The 13,751-nt window shown below is 36.2% G+C and overlaps 1 protein-coding gene and 1 pseudogene across 1 annotated transcript in view; both read right to left on the reverse strand.

The window, feature by feature from the left end:
- Positions 1-12,039, reverse strand: part of LOC145268274 (uncharacterized) — a 62,625-nt gene extending 50,586 nt beyond the window's left edge. Inside the window, exon 1 of the mRNA XM_080123649.1 lies at positions 11,900-12,039. Coding sequence (XP_079979775.1) covers positions 11,900-11,966 — 67 coding nt within the window. The 5' untranslated portion in view covers positions 11,967-12,039. The remainder of the gene's footprint in view (positions 1-11,899) is intronic.
- On the reverse strand, positions 11,602-11,717 carry LOC145274827 (U2 spliceosomal RNA; annotated as a pseudogene).
- Positions 12,040-13,751: the final 1,712 nt, after the last annotated feature.

Consider the following 13,751-nt stretch of genomic DNA (forward strand, 5'->3'; position numbering starts at 1 on the left):
GGGCTATTAAGGATATTTTTTATCGTGACACCATCACTAGATGGGTTGCCTAACGCGGCTTAAGAGAGACCCATCTACCCTCGAGAGAAAGATAGACTGTGCCAGTTTCCCAACCTGGTATTTTTACCTCATAGTAAAGTGATCATTCACTGTGTTTGTTTTTGACCTGACTATTAGGGCATTATTTTTTTAAATGGTATTTTTTTAGATCTAACAAAAGATATTTCATGGACTGAAGATATATCAGATATAATCTTTGAAACACTTGATTTAACAGAGGGGACAAAAGGTGATAGTAAGCCTCACCCACAATTTTTGACCTAGCAAATACCATTTTTTTTGTACTGCAAGATTCTTGCATGTAAAAATGATGTTTTATTCCCGCCACACTTCTTGATGTCTCATTCTTAGATTGTTTCTCAAGTATTATATCCATAGATTTGAAATAGTGTACTTGTTGAGATGAGTCAAATGACTCCTGGGATCAGATAAGTCAGGGTTGTTTAAATTTAAATGCCATGAATTAAAGGACAATGATGCTCAATGAAAGACGTTGCCTTTTCGTCATCTTTGGTCTGTTAGAACACACAGCCACCTGATTGATCTTTCATTCTGTAAAAGTATGTCATCGCACTCTTTAACTGAGAAGTTGTTCGGGCATGGTCCAAAATGAGTAGAGCATCCTCCATAGAATATCTATGTCCGCACTGCCTTGTTCTATTGGTCAATAAGATAAAAATTAACAAGGCATATTTTGGAATATGCCACTGCCAATCTGTATGCATCCGTGAAACCACTTCAGTTGCTAATGGGAAGTTATCTTTCCTACTTTTTCGTTCTCATATTCCATGAGTGATGTTTCTGACAAAGGGAGAAGAATTGCTGCTTTCTGGACCAGAATGTATTCTAACTAACGCTTATCATTGGCAAGTTTTTGACTTTAAAATAGTGGTTTATTTTATTTTTAGCTTCTTACATCTGCTGACTTCATGCCTTGTCTGGAGCAATTTCCACAACAAACGTAGATTTGTTTAAAAAAAAAAAATACTTACTAAACATCATGAGAATAATCTTCCAAAAAGTGAACATAGACTTGAACTGCAACGACCGGCATATTCGGAAATACCTGTTAATACTGATTGCCATCAAAGATATGATGCTGGCAACAAAACTGACCATGTTGATATAAACTAGTACAATGCACAAAGTTGTGCTGAATTGCCATTCCCGATAAAAGATGACATATATGGTCATCAGCATATTGACGATAACATTTTCACCTTGAAGTCCTATTTTTTTTTCCTTACATCAAGTGGCTTCATGATTTGTATGGAGCAATTTTCATAAAATAAATGTAGATCTTACGTCCACGGTACGAAGTAGTTGCCCTGGATGGACGGCAGTGTTGGGCTCTTTACTATTGTACTCATCGCATTTGATATTTGCTCCGCATAATTTTGACGTGTGTGTCGTAGATTTTAAGGAGATGTCATTTATATTTCACAAATGTCTCGTGCCTTTTCAAGAGGTTCTCTCAAAAGACACAACATTTGAGCAGCGAAGGGACAATTTTGTGTAGAGTTAGTGTCATCCTTGTTTTACCGACACATAAAGTTGGAGACCGTGGGAGACACTTCAGTATTATTCACCGACATTACACTTTTCTTGTCGTTTTGTGAGGGGAACCTGCTCACTAGACGGTGGAGGGGGAGGGGGAGGGTCAAAGCGTCCGTTATTATTTTTAGCTTAGTTTTCTGTAAGACATAAGTTCATAAATATTTTAAAGGGAAAGAACATAACGAGATGTTGCTCTTTATATTCCGAACAGAAAAACAGCCATCTATCTCGAAATGGGGGATGAAGATTGTAACTTGGCTATTAAAGAGTGAAGTCCTCTCCCAGTGTCCAGGAAAGCAAGGTCGGGAAAAGCCTCCATTTTCCTTAGCCGACAGGAGTTCTGTAACTAAGTCACCAAATTTCCTTAGCTTTGGGAAATCGTTTGATAGTGTGGAGGCAGTTGTCGTCTCGTTTAAAGCATGTATCCTCTATTCTGGAGGCAGCATAATACTCCTCGAGTCTATCCTATATTTTCGGAAGACCTTCCTTTGGATGATTTAGGTGAACTGACCTTAGTCTTTTAACCCATTCTCTAAATTCTTTACCAAGCTGATGCCTGTTTTACAAGTATTTTAATGGAATGTGCTTTGATGAACTGATCGCACTTGTACCCTCTCGACGTACATAACCCGACAAACTGGTTTAGCAACAAAATCCTACCTTTTCACTGTCGAGGTCTCGAGATACTAGAAATCCTTCTATTCTAATAACTTCTTCCCTTGGACTGCTAAACTTTGGAATTCACTCCCTGTTACCCACTTCACTGACTGTACTGGCATGCAAAAGTTTAAATGTAATGTCAACTAACACCTCGTTCATATCCTTGCATGGTTCCCCTTAAACATAATCCCACATAGTGGCCCCTTATGTTCAAGTGGCAATATGACTTGTTTGAGGTGTAAATGAGTTTAAAAAAAAAGAAGAAGCCATTTTACAAGGAGTTCCATCTTTTCACTGTATGTGGAACCAATATAGCTGATGATACTCTGGAAAGACTGCTTTCACACTCTGTAGTCATCTTGTCTGTCGTTGAAAAATGACAGTCCAATCGAAATAAGTACACACCGGGTGTAGTACCTCACAAGATTTAACATATATTGGGAGTGAAAAGCATCTCTGTTGCCAATATGAAATCAAAAGTAGTTTTATCTTTATTTACATATTTTATTTTTGCTGAAAGCCACCATCTTGATTTTAACACATACATTAATGATTGTGATTGGTTCATTATAAGCAAATAAATGAAAAATGTATTCTGATTGGCTACTTTTTGTGCATACACAAGTTAATTTGAAGATTAAAATTCAAACTATTAATTAATCTTGAATGTGAAAAAGTTTCCAATGATTCTTATGATTTTGTACACATTATATCCAAAAATAATCTCGACCACTTTTATATCTCATTAAAAGTGATAACTTTTGTATTGGGTTTGACCGTCTAATGTTTTTCGTAACTTTTTCTTTTGTTGGTTAAGTAAAGATGAGAAATAAAGCTGATAAAACGTTAGAATCTGACTTTTTCATCAATTCGGCTTTGATAAAATGTTTGCATTTTATTCCTTTGCTAATAGATAACTTTTATATCCAAATTCATATTAAATATCAGCATGGTTCTTGGCAATACATAAAGACGCTCCAAGATGGCCTCTACCAAAGCTAGCGACCACGTCACAAATAAAGTTGATAAAATGTTAAAATCAAACTTCATCATTAATTTACCTTTTGATAAAATGTTTATAATCTACAGTCTTAAGACTCTGAACTTTCGTATTCTATGAACTCTTTATCTTTTGTTGTCCTAACCAGTTGCTAATAAAAATTGCAGCAGACATGATTGAAGGAGTGAATTCTTAAGATTTTTGATATACTTCCTTTATGGCTTGTCCAATCAGAAGCCAGCTCTCAGTCACGTGATCGACTTTATAAAATGTAAAATAACGGCAAAACTCTTTCTCTCATTTCCTGGATCTTGGATCTGCCCCCAACTTCTCTCTTGGGATTTAACATAACTCGCCTGGCCTCTGGGCTTGGGGTTCGACTAAGATGAAATACAAATAATTCAGCATGGTAACTGGACTTCATTATAGTTGTGACATGTCCTTGTTGAAAAATCCCAAAAGGGAATTTATCCCCGAAACGTATCGTAGAATAATAAAAAAAAAAGGATGTACGTGCCGGCCATAAAATTATCACAACCAAGTAGCACTTACCCAGGTTCAGTAATTTCGTTGTGGAATTTTCTTATGAGATTCACGGTTGACGAAATACCAGGCAATAAATAATGGAACGACACGGTTGTATATATATTATACGCATGTCATTTATTGTGCGTTAAAAATTCAATAATCAAGACAAAATGTTAAAAGGAAATAATAATAATAATAATAATAATAATAATAATAATAATAATAATAAGATAAGAAGAAGAAGAAGAAGAAGAAGAAGAAGAAGAAGAAGAAGAAGAAGAAGAAAACACGCAGACAGTGTCCAACGGGTCAAAAGGAGTGGAGGGGGCAACAATAAAGAAAACTGTTCCAATAAATATAGCCTCTTTTCTTTCCTTCCCTTTTCTTTTTATCTTTTCTTTTTTTTTCACGTGGAAAATGGTGGAGTCATATAAGACAGTAGAAATTATTCAAAATAATAAAAAAAACAGTTCAGTCCAGCAAGCCAACATTTGTGAGATAGGTGGGGGGTATTGAACAGTACTTAGCTGTGAGGATGTGCATTCAACCGATGGTTAGGTATCCGATAAAATCCAATGTTCCGATGTTATAATGTGAGGCAGTCCCATTTTGCCGACGCGCAAGTCGATATCCTTCGAGGTTCTGTAGGGGACTAGGATATATAAATACCCCAATCCCGTTACAAAATAATAATGAAACGAATGGGAATTGAAGGAAACAAAGACACAATTAATGGATAAGATAAATGTCGTTTATTTGCTGTTGAAAGAAATGAACATTTTAGTTATAACATGTCCGCGCGTGGGAAGAGAAATAAATGTTGTAGGAAAATTGAGAATGGTAGTCTAGCGTGTAGACAAAGGAGAGGATATCAGAGTTGTCATCAGTTAGTAGTCAGCGACGCGAAGGTGTTCTTAGTGGCCAGTAGTAGGTGGAAAGAGAAAGGGTGAGAATGTATACATACAGCCTTTAGCTCGTGCCCCATACATAGTAGGAAGTGTGCGTGAGGTGCGCGTGCGCGCGCCGAAACGGCGCGCGGCTTGTTCGCCCAACCTCTCTAGTTGAGAGTTGGTTCCAAAGAGAGTTAGAAACAGCTTATCGCCTTGTTTTATACTCGTTTCCAGAGTGTATTTTGCGCATGTGTATTTCCTTAGAAAGCGGAAGTGACGTCGTCCATGTGTGTGTTCGTATTCGCGTGTGTGAGTACATGTGTATACGTAAGCGTGTGTGTATATATACGTGAATGTGAGTGTATGTACGCGAACGTTAATAAGTGTACATGTGTGGACGTGGGCGCGTATGTTTGTGTGCGCGTATGTATATGATAGCTTGAAATATGAATGTGTGTTTTGTGTGAGACTTGAAAAAGGCTCGTACAGTTCGCTTGTCCACTTGTCTTCCCTCGTTTATCTTTCTTGCTTGTTTTCTTAACCACCGACGTTCGGATATCTCGTTCCCATATATCAAGCCAAGGTAATTTCGTAATTTTGATGAGTTCCCTTTTTGACTCCAGGAATAAGATTCAGTTGAGAGAGTCGCCATTTCACGGCATAAATCGCGTTGCTGCTGTTCATCGCGCCCTCTCCACTCGGGGATGTGTCCCATTCCGATATCTCTAAGCCAAAGTGTTTTCATAGTTTTTCTGTGTTTCCTTTTCAACTCCAGGAATGAGGATTAAGTCGAGTGCACTTCCAATTTATGAAGCGAATCATATTGGCTGGTATCTGTCGCATTTTTATTATCGACATTCGTTCGACGATGTGATCAGCTCCATTTTTCTTTAAACTGCCACTCTGCTTCTTCTTCCTCGCACGCCACTCCCGCCAAAAAAGGGTTTTCTTCCTCCTTTTTTTTTCGCACGCTGCTTCGTTTGGGGTGGAGGTGGGGTTTCTGGATGATTTCTTGTCATGACCTCGGCATGTGTTTTTGACGAATGACTTGGTGAGAAGATAGGGGTGGGGTATCTAACTCGTTTTCTTCTATGGTTAATGCATAGGTATTTCTTTGCTGAATGTCTCGATCGCAATGGGGTGGGGTGTCTGGCCGATAGATATTCAAAATAAAATTTAAAAAGAGAGGGGGCAAATGGTCACTTCTGCATTATGCCCTGTTTTCCTGTGACACATATAAACTTCCTAAAAACTAAATTATTTTGTATGCATAAACTTTGTCACTCTTTATTTTTATATTGCCTACTCCAACGAATATTGCATGACATTAACACCATCCGATTATGGGGAGAAAAAACTCATTTCTCCGAGGGTCGTTCTATTTTTTTAATTAAAAACACCGAAGAGCGACAAAGACGAGAGTGGTGCCATTAAAACAAGCGACCTTTTTTTTTTTGCGCCAGAATTTATTTTTCCTACATTGTCACCACTATTCTTTAGCCAGGAATTCAATGAGGAGGCTACGTTTAATCGAGCGTCAAGACCAGGCCTCCAAATATGCAATCGACATGACAGTATTCAATAAAATCGACGACCTTTGTTAAAATTAATGAATCATGTAAACACTCGTATAAAATAAATATTATTACATTCTACTAAATAATATCTCATTCTCAACAAACAAATGTATGCAATCAGCAGTTGCTGCGTGTTTAGTAATTAGAAAAATAGAAACAGACATACAAACGGCCTATCTGTGAAGCACCCACGTGTCTGCCTGCCATGCGCGCTGGACAGGAAAAAGAGAAACCAAGATGGTGTCTGCGATATTTAACAGTAACGATCTCATGTGATCTCGTGAGATTCACAAGGGTGAATGTAATATAAAGCAGGTCGCTTGGAGGAGTGGGGATTTTTTTTGGTAGAGAGACGATGAACCGGTGACGTTACAAGACAGACAGTTACTCAGTGCATTGGGACGAGTGAACGAGGTTCCATTTCAACAGTTTCTGGTTGTTTGTGCTGCTCTGCTTGCCTTCGATTCAAAGGCTGAGGCTGGATATAGGGATGTGCTCGCGGCTTTAGCTTTAAAAGAAAACTGGAAAGAGATAACCTTGGTGTGTCTGAGTTTTTATGCTACGGCCGAAATTGTAAAATACGGAGATTAATATTCCGTCGTTTCTGATTAACCGAAAAAAAAAAAAGCTGCTGATTGAGATTTTTAAAAATATTCGCCGGCTCTTTCAGTTTCTAAACGACTAGAAGTAAGTTGTACACGGACCGTTTTGGAAGTCGAGTCTAAAAGAGCAAATATCGTTTTTCATTTTCTACCGTGTGGGTAGAACGCACTTACAAACTCTCGCACTAGTACGAACGATCCTATCACGTTAAAACAACATATATATATATATATATATATATATATATATATATATATATATATATATATATATATATATATATATCCAAGGGAGATAAATCTGACCCTAAAGTTAGACCTTATCTCCCTTAGGATCAATGATGGCATTCCAGTCTCCCATTAAAACTATATGTTTAATCTGAAGAACCCCTCTAACCACTGAAAAAAATGGAAACCCTCTCCCCTAGCAGAATTGGGTGCACAAACTGCAATCATCCGAAATTCACTATTGTAAACAGTAACATCGACTACGTCCAGCCGTTCTTCCATGTCCGTATAAACAATGCCCATGGATTCATCTGGCTAGCAAGACGATATCATGACTGCATTTCGCTAAATGGCGTGAAGACATCAAAGTCATTAGTCAGCACTTGACAATCGTTATACAAACCAAAGTGGGTTTCTTGAATCGCAAAAATATCTGCCTTAAGGGCCACAAGTTATCCCAACAAACAAGCAGCTTTGTCTCGGGATCTTCTGTCACTCATATTCCAGCTATCCAAGTTAAGAATCACGATCACGCTCATAATTGCAAAATGCTTTTGACTGTTATAGCCTTGGGTGGTGCGCATTATGAGTTAGAGTTTTATGTGTTAGAGTGTGCTCGAACATAGTCAAACAAGATTGCGAAGCATGCATTTTGTGAGGGCGTGCAGATTTGAACAATATATAAGCTCTGCAAAGGTGAAGGATGTCTGTTCATGGCAAAAGGGTCTGAATGAGGTTGTGTCTTAGGCACTGCGTATATTGGACATATGTGAAATATTTCATAGAATCCATATAACTCTGATTTTTTCATTCAAATTTGGAGGAATAAATCTTTTGTTGTGTTTTGGGTACTATTCATGTGATACTATCGGTGTTAGTGAATTTGGAGACAGTTTAAGAGAGTCAAGGAGAGTTTACGGACAATCTTGGGTTTGCAACAGTTGAGGAGTTTGCAGTTTAGGGAGTTGAACACAGGTTGTCATCTGATGAACATGGCCTTGACAGAAGACGTAGATATAAACTAACACTTAAAAGGCTGTTTCCCGCGATGGTGTCATGCACGAATCCAGAGCCCAACATAATGTGTTGGAGTCTTTTGTTTCTTCTGAGTTTGTGTTTTCAGTTGTTTCATTTTTTGTGAACCTGTACACGCTCTCTTGGCTGTCTTGACTCTCTTGGCTGTGAGAGACGATGACACGGTCAGAAGAGAAGATGAAAGAGAAAAAATCATGGTACAGAACGTCAGGGGTCGGTGGTTGTTGTCAAGCAGGGAAACACATGGTCCCACATTTATATTATAACTAGTGGAGATACCTAGCATTGCCCGGATGTGTGTAGGTGGTGTAGTAGGGAACCCCGTGGGGGGATAAAAAGTGGTAGTAGCTGGGTGGGAAAAATCAAAACAGCATTAGGCAGTTGTAGTAGGCAGGCAGGCTCAAACTCGTAACGCAAATGAGAAAAAGAAGGTTAAAAAAAATGTAATGTCTTAACCGATGCCTCCATGTTGCAAGCAGAAGTAGCAAACATTGAAATGAGGCGTAGTCAATCCAATGGAGACGATGACTTGAGAAAATGTTGATGCAAAAACCGATCCCTCGTTGCGCACCTACTGCCACAAAAGTTTCATGCGCAAGCAACCATTTGTGGGTATCCATTGTCTGTCTAAGACAGAAGGAGCCTACTGCTTTTTGATATATATATATATATATATATATATATATATATATATATATATATATATATATATATATATATAATTCTTGGATATGGTACTAATTTTGACAATAATTTTCATCATTTAAACTCACCATATCGCACATCTTACTAAAATAATAACTTTGATATATTGTCTAAGCTGATTCTTTCATTACAAACACACACATCAATCAACTCACATTTCATCATATTTCGTAATTCTTGGATATGTTACTAATTTCGACAATATTTTTTTATAACTTAAATCAACGTTGTCGCCCAACCTTACTAAAATAATAACTTTGATACATTTACTGGGCTGATTATTTCATTACAAATATACTAATCAATTTACCTCCATTTCATCATTTTTCATAATTCTTGGGTATGTTACTAATTTCGACAATCATTTTTCATAATTTATACCCATATTATCGCCCCCTCCTAAATAAAATAATAACTTTGAAATATTGTATTGGCTTATTATTTTATTACAAACACACTAATGCATGAAATCACATTTAATCATTTTTCATAATTCTTGGATATGTTACTTATTCCGACAATCATTTTTCATCATTTTAACCCACATTCTCGCCCTTCCCTTCGTACTAAATAATAACTTTGATATATTGTCTAGGCTGATTATTTCCTTACAAACACACCAATTAATTAAATCACATTTCGTCATTTTTCGTAATTCTTGGATATGTTACTAATTTCGACAATAATTTTTTATAATTTAAATCATCCTCGTCGCCCTCTCTTACTAAAAATTACTTTGATATATTTTCTGGGCTGATTATTTCATAAAAAACATAACTATCAATTTACTCACACTTCATCATTTTTCTTAATTCTTGGATATATTACTCATTTCGACAATTATTTTTAATATTTTTAACCCACATTATCAACCCCCCACTACTAAAATAATAACTTTGATATATTATCTGGGATGATTTTTTCATTTCAAACACACCAATCAATTAACTCACATTTGTCATTTTTCATAATTCTTGGACATGTTACTAATGTCGACAATCATTTTTCCTCATTTTAACCCACATCATCGCCCCACTTACTAAAATAATAACTTTGATATATTGTCTGGTCTGAGTATTTCATTGCAAACACACTAATGCATTAAATAACATATTACATTTTTCATAATTCTTGGATATGTTACTAATTTCGACAATAATTTTTATAATTAAAAAACCACATTATGCTTGTCCCTCCTACTTATATAATATATTTGATATATTGTCTGGGCTTATTATATCATTGCAAACACACCAATCAAGTAACTCACATTTCATCATTTTTCATAATTCTTGGATATGTTATTAATTTCGACAATAATTTTCATAACTTTAACCCACTATGTCGCTCCCCCTTACTTAAATAATAACTTTGATATATTTCATTACAAACAAATCAATTAATTCTGGATATTCTCAATCCCGGGTGACGCCGCATATTCTGCTAATATATATCGTTCACCTATCTCATTCGATCCCGGACTATGCTGGGTATTTTGCTACTATATACTTTCCACCTATCTCATTCAATACTGGGCGACGCTTTCTGATAGTGTATATTTGCATATCTCATTCAATCCCGGGATTGACTTCATATCCGCCACCCCACTGTTGAAAATATACATTAAATAAAGTAATGTTTTAATCGTAAACTGTTTCAGCCATTTCCGGGACTGACTTTAAATCCCCAACCTCTGGCTAAAAATATACATGAAATAATGTAATGTCTAAATAGTAAACTGTTTCAGCCATTTCCGGGACCGATTTATATCCAAAACCTACTGCTAAAAATATACATAAAATAATGTAATGTCTAAATAGTAAACTGTTTCAGCCATTTTTAGAACTGACTTATAATCCCCAACCCACTGTTTAAAATATACATGAAATAAAGTAATGTATAAATCGTAAACTTTTTCAGCCATTTCCGGGACCGACTTCTAATCTCCCATCCTACTGTTAAAAATATACATTAAATAAAGTAATGTCGAAAACATAAATGGTTGCAGCCATTTCCGGAACCGACTTCATATTTCCAACCCCAATGCTAAAAATATACATTAAATAAAGTAATGTGTAATGCGTAAACGGTTTCACCCATTTTCAGGACTGATTTAATATTCCCCACCCCACAGTTAAAAATATACATGAAGTAAAGTAATGTTTAAATCGTAAACGGTTTGAGTAATTTCCGGGACTGACTTCATATCCCGTAACCCACTGCTTAAAATATACTTGAAATAAAGTAATGTTTAAATCATAAACTGTTTCAGCAGCTTTTTGAAAGTAATACATAAAAAATATTAACACAGTTAGAGATTAGGCAACCATTGCTTCAACATGAATTTCTGAGTGTAGTATCAGTTTCAGCATTCCAGTGACTTAAATCCCCTCTTTTTTGGTTTTGGTTAATGGAGGAGAAATCCTTCATTACTGATACAATTCTTTTTTTTTGTTATTGACCAGAGTGCCCCTTTTGGAGAGCTGGTTTCCCCCTAAATTTTTAACCGACCTCATGTCCAATTTCGCCCTTGTGGGGAGGTAATTAAACAAAAAAAAATAATCAGAACGGACATTTTCCAGGGCATTTTATAATTAATCAGAAGTGACATTTCCAGGGCATTTTGTAATTAAATCAGAAATAACTTTTTCCAGTTACTTTTTTAATATTAAAACTTTGTTATATTAGACATATTATCTATTCACAATGCCTCCCCACGGGACAGATTTAGACGCCAGGGTCGTTATTCAACGTGGAGAAAAAATTGTCTTAGTTGTAAAGGATTTCTCTTCCACTGAGAGAGAAGAAATTGAAATATAGCACCTGAAGAATAGATACTACACTTTGATCTTAGCCAAAAGGCCAAGAAAGACAAATCATTTTTATTAGCTTTGCCTCAACAGCGACACCAATTTTTTTTTTTTTTTTGTAAATTTTAAATATGACAAGGTTTATTTGAAATATTCCACTTTTTGGAGTATTCCACTTTCCTTTCTTAGGGATGCACAGCATGATAACGGACGGAGCGATAAATAAAAAAACGAAAGGCAAACTTACGTGTTTGAATCGGAAACATGAAAAGTACGCCACAAAAGAACCAAACATTTCGGTGCCAAAATCGCATTCTGGCATTTGGGGAATCTGCAAAAGAGGAAACAAAATTCTTTAGTTTTTTTTTTTAAGTTTTTTTTTTTAAGTTTTTTTTTTTTTTTTTACTATTTATTCACCCCAAACTAGGCACTGTGCCACTAAGTCGTAAGGGAACACTATTTGGGACCAGATTTACAGAGATACTATGTAGGGAGTTGGGCAGTGAGATGTCTGTTTACATTACACTTAAACTTCTGCATGTCAGTACGGCCAGGGATACAGGGGCCCAACAGTGAATCCCAAAGTCTAGCAATTTGAGGGACGAAGCTATTTGAGTAGAAGACTTTATGGTCTAGGGATCTTTACAGTGTAAGGGTGGGATTTTGCTGCTTGTTGGGTTTGACGGGGTACTCGTTATAAATTGACACTATGTAACAACACTCTTTGGTATATTTAGGAACAATTAAAAAAAATAAAAAATGGCGATTAAAAATAGGTAACAAAAAAAACTATTAGGTCGGTGCAAAAAGTTTTTGCCAATTCAAAATTTCATCTTGGAAATTAAAAATAATATGTTTTTGAAAATAACTGGAAGAGTGTAGAAACTTGGACCATGAGGAGGCCTATTGCCACCCAAATCTCAAAGAAGATTAATGATTATGATCATCGAGAAACAAATGATATTTACTTGTTGCAATAACGCAAAGCAATTTGCAATCGTTTTCAAAAGATTGGGAGAGAGCACTGAACATCTGAGGAGGATTGTTGCCACTCATACTCGGTGAGCAATCAAGGACGATGACTTGTGTGAGATCTCCTCATGAGTACAACAACAACAACAACAACAACAATAATAATAATAATAATGATAATAATAATTGCTGGTTGGAATATGTTTTTGGTTTGGACCAGAAGAAGTTCTATAAAAAACATAAAAGATCAAATTGTTTAAATGAAATGCCAAATTCAGAAGAATGCACAAAGTTTTAAGATGATATTTAGAGTATTCAAAAGGAACATAACGGAAGTGCTTTGTTGCTGAAAGATTTGAAGAATGAAACAGAAAGTCAGTTGAAGCAAAATCAAGATGTGATAAAAGTGGGCAAGGAGAAAGTTCAAAAACAATGTAGGAAAATTCCCGGATCGGATGATGTTCAGGGATATTGGATAAAGAAACCTTACCAACTTGCATGAAAGGATTACATCTCAAATTGACGGAATTGATTTAATTACTGAATGGCGCACACATGTACGAACAGTACTCTACCAGAAGGATACATCAAAAGGTACTTCGGTCGATAACTATCGGCCCATCATCTGCCTTTCATTGATGTGGAAACTTCTTATAGGCATTTTGGCAGATAAGATTTACCAATATCTGGAACAGCAAGAGATCTTACCCGGTGAACAAAAGGGATGTAGCCAAGGTAGTAGGGGGAGAAAGATCATTTGATACGACTTTGATAATACTTTGAGATTGAAAGAGAAGATCCACAAATCTATGCCTGCCATGGATAGATTACCGGAAAGGATATGATCTGGTTCCACTGGATTAAGGAATGTATGGAAATATTTGGAATAGCAGCGAATGTGCAAGATTACTATGAAACAATGGAAAGTGTCATTGACATCAAACATAGAAGATCTTAAGGAAGTTCATGTTAAAATTGTTGTTTGTTTTGAGCATGGCACCCTTGTCGTTCATATTACTAAAGGTAAATGCGTGTAGTGAGTGGAGAAAGGAGTACAGGATAAATTATTTATTATTCATGGACGACTTGTATGCAAAGAATGAAGACTAGCTAAGTATGTTTGTGAG

This window comes from Euprymna scolopes, chromosome 4 (genome assembly GCF_053919585.1).
Source record: "Euprymna scolopes isolate OS-2025 chromosome 4, ASM5391958v1, whole genome shotgun sequence".
NCBI classification, from domain to species: Eukaryota; Metazoa; Mollusca; class Cephalopoda; order Sepiida; family Sepiolidae; genus Euprymna; species Euprymna scolopes.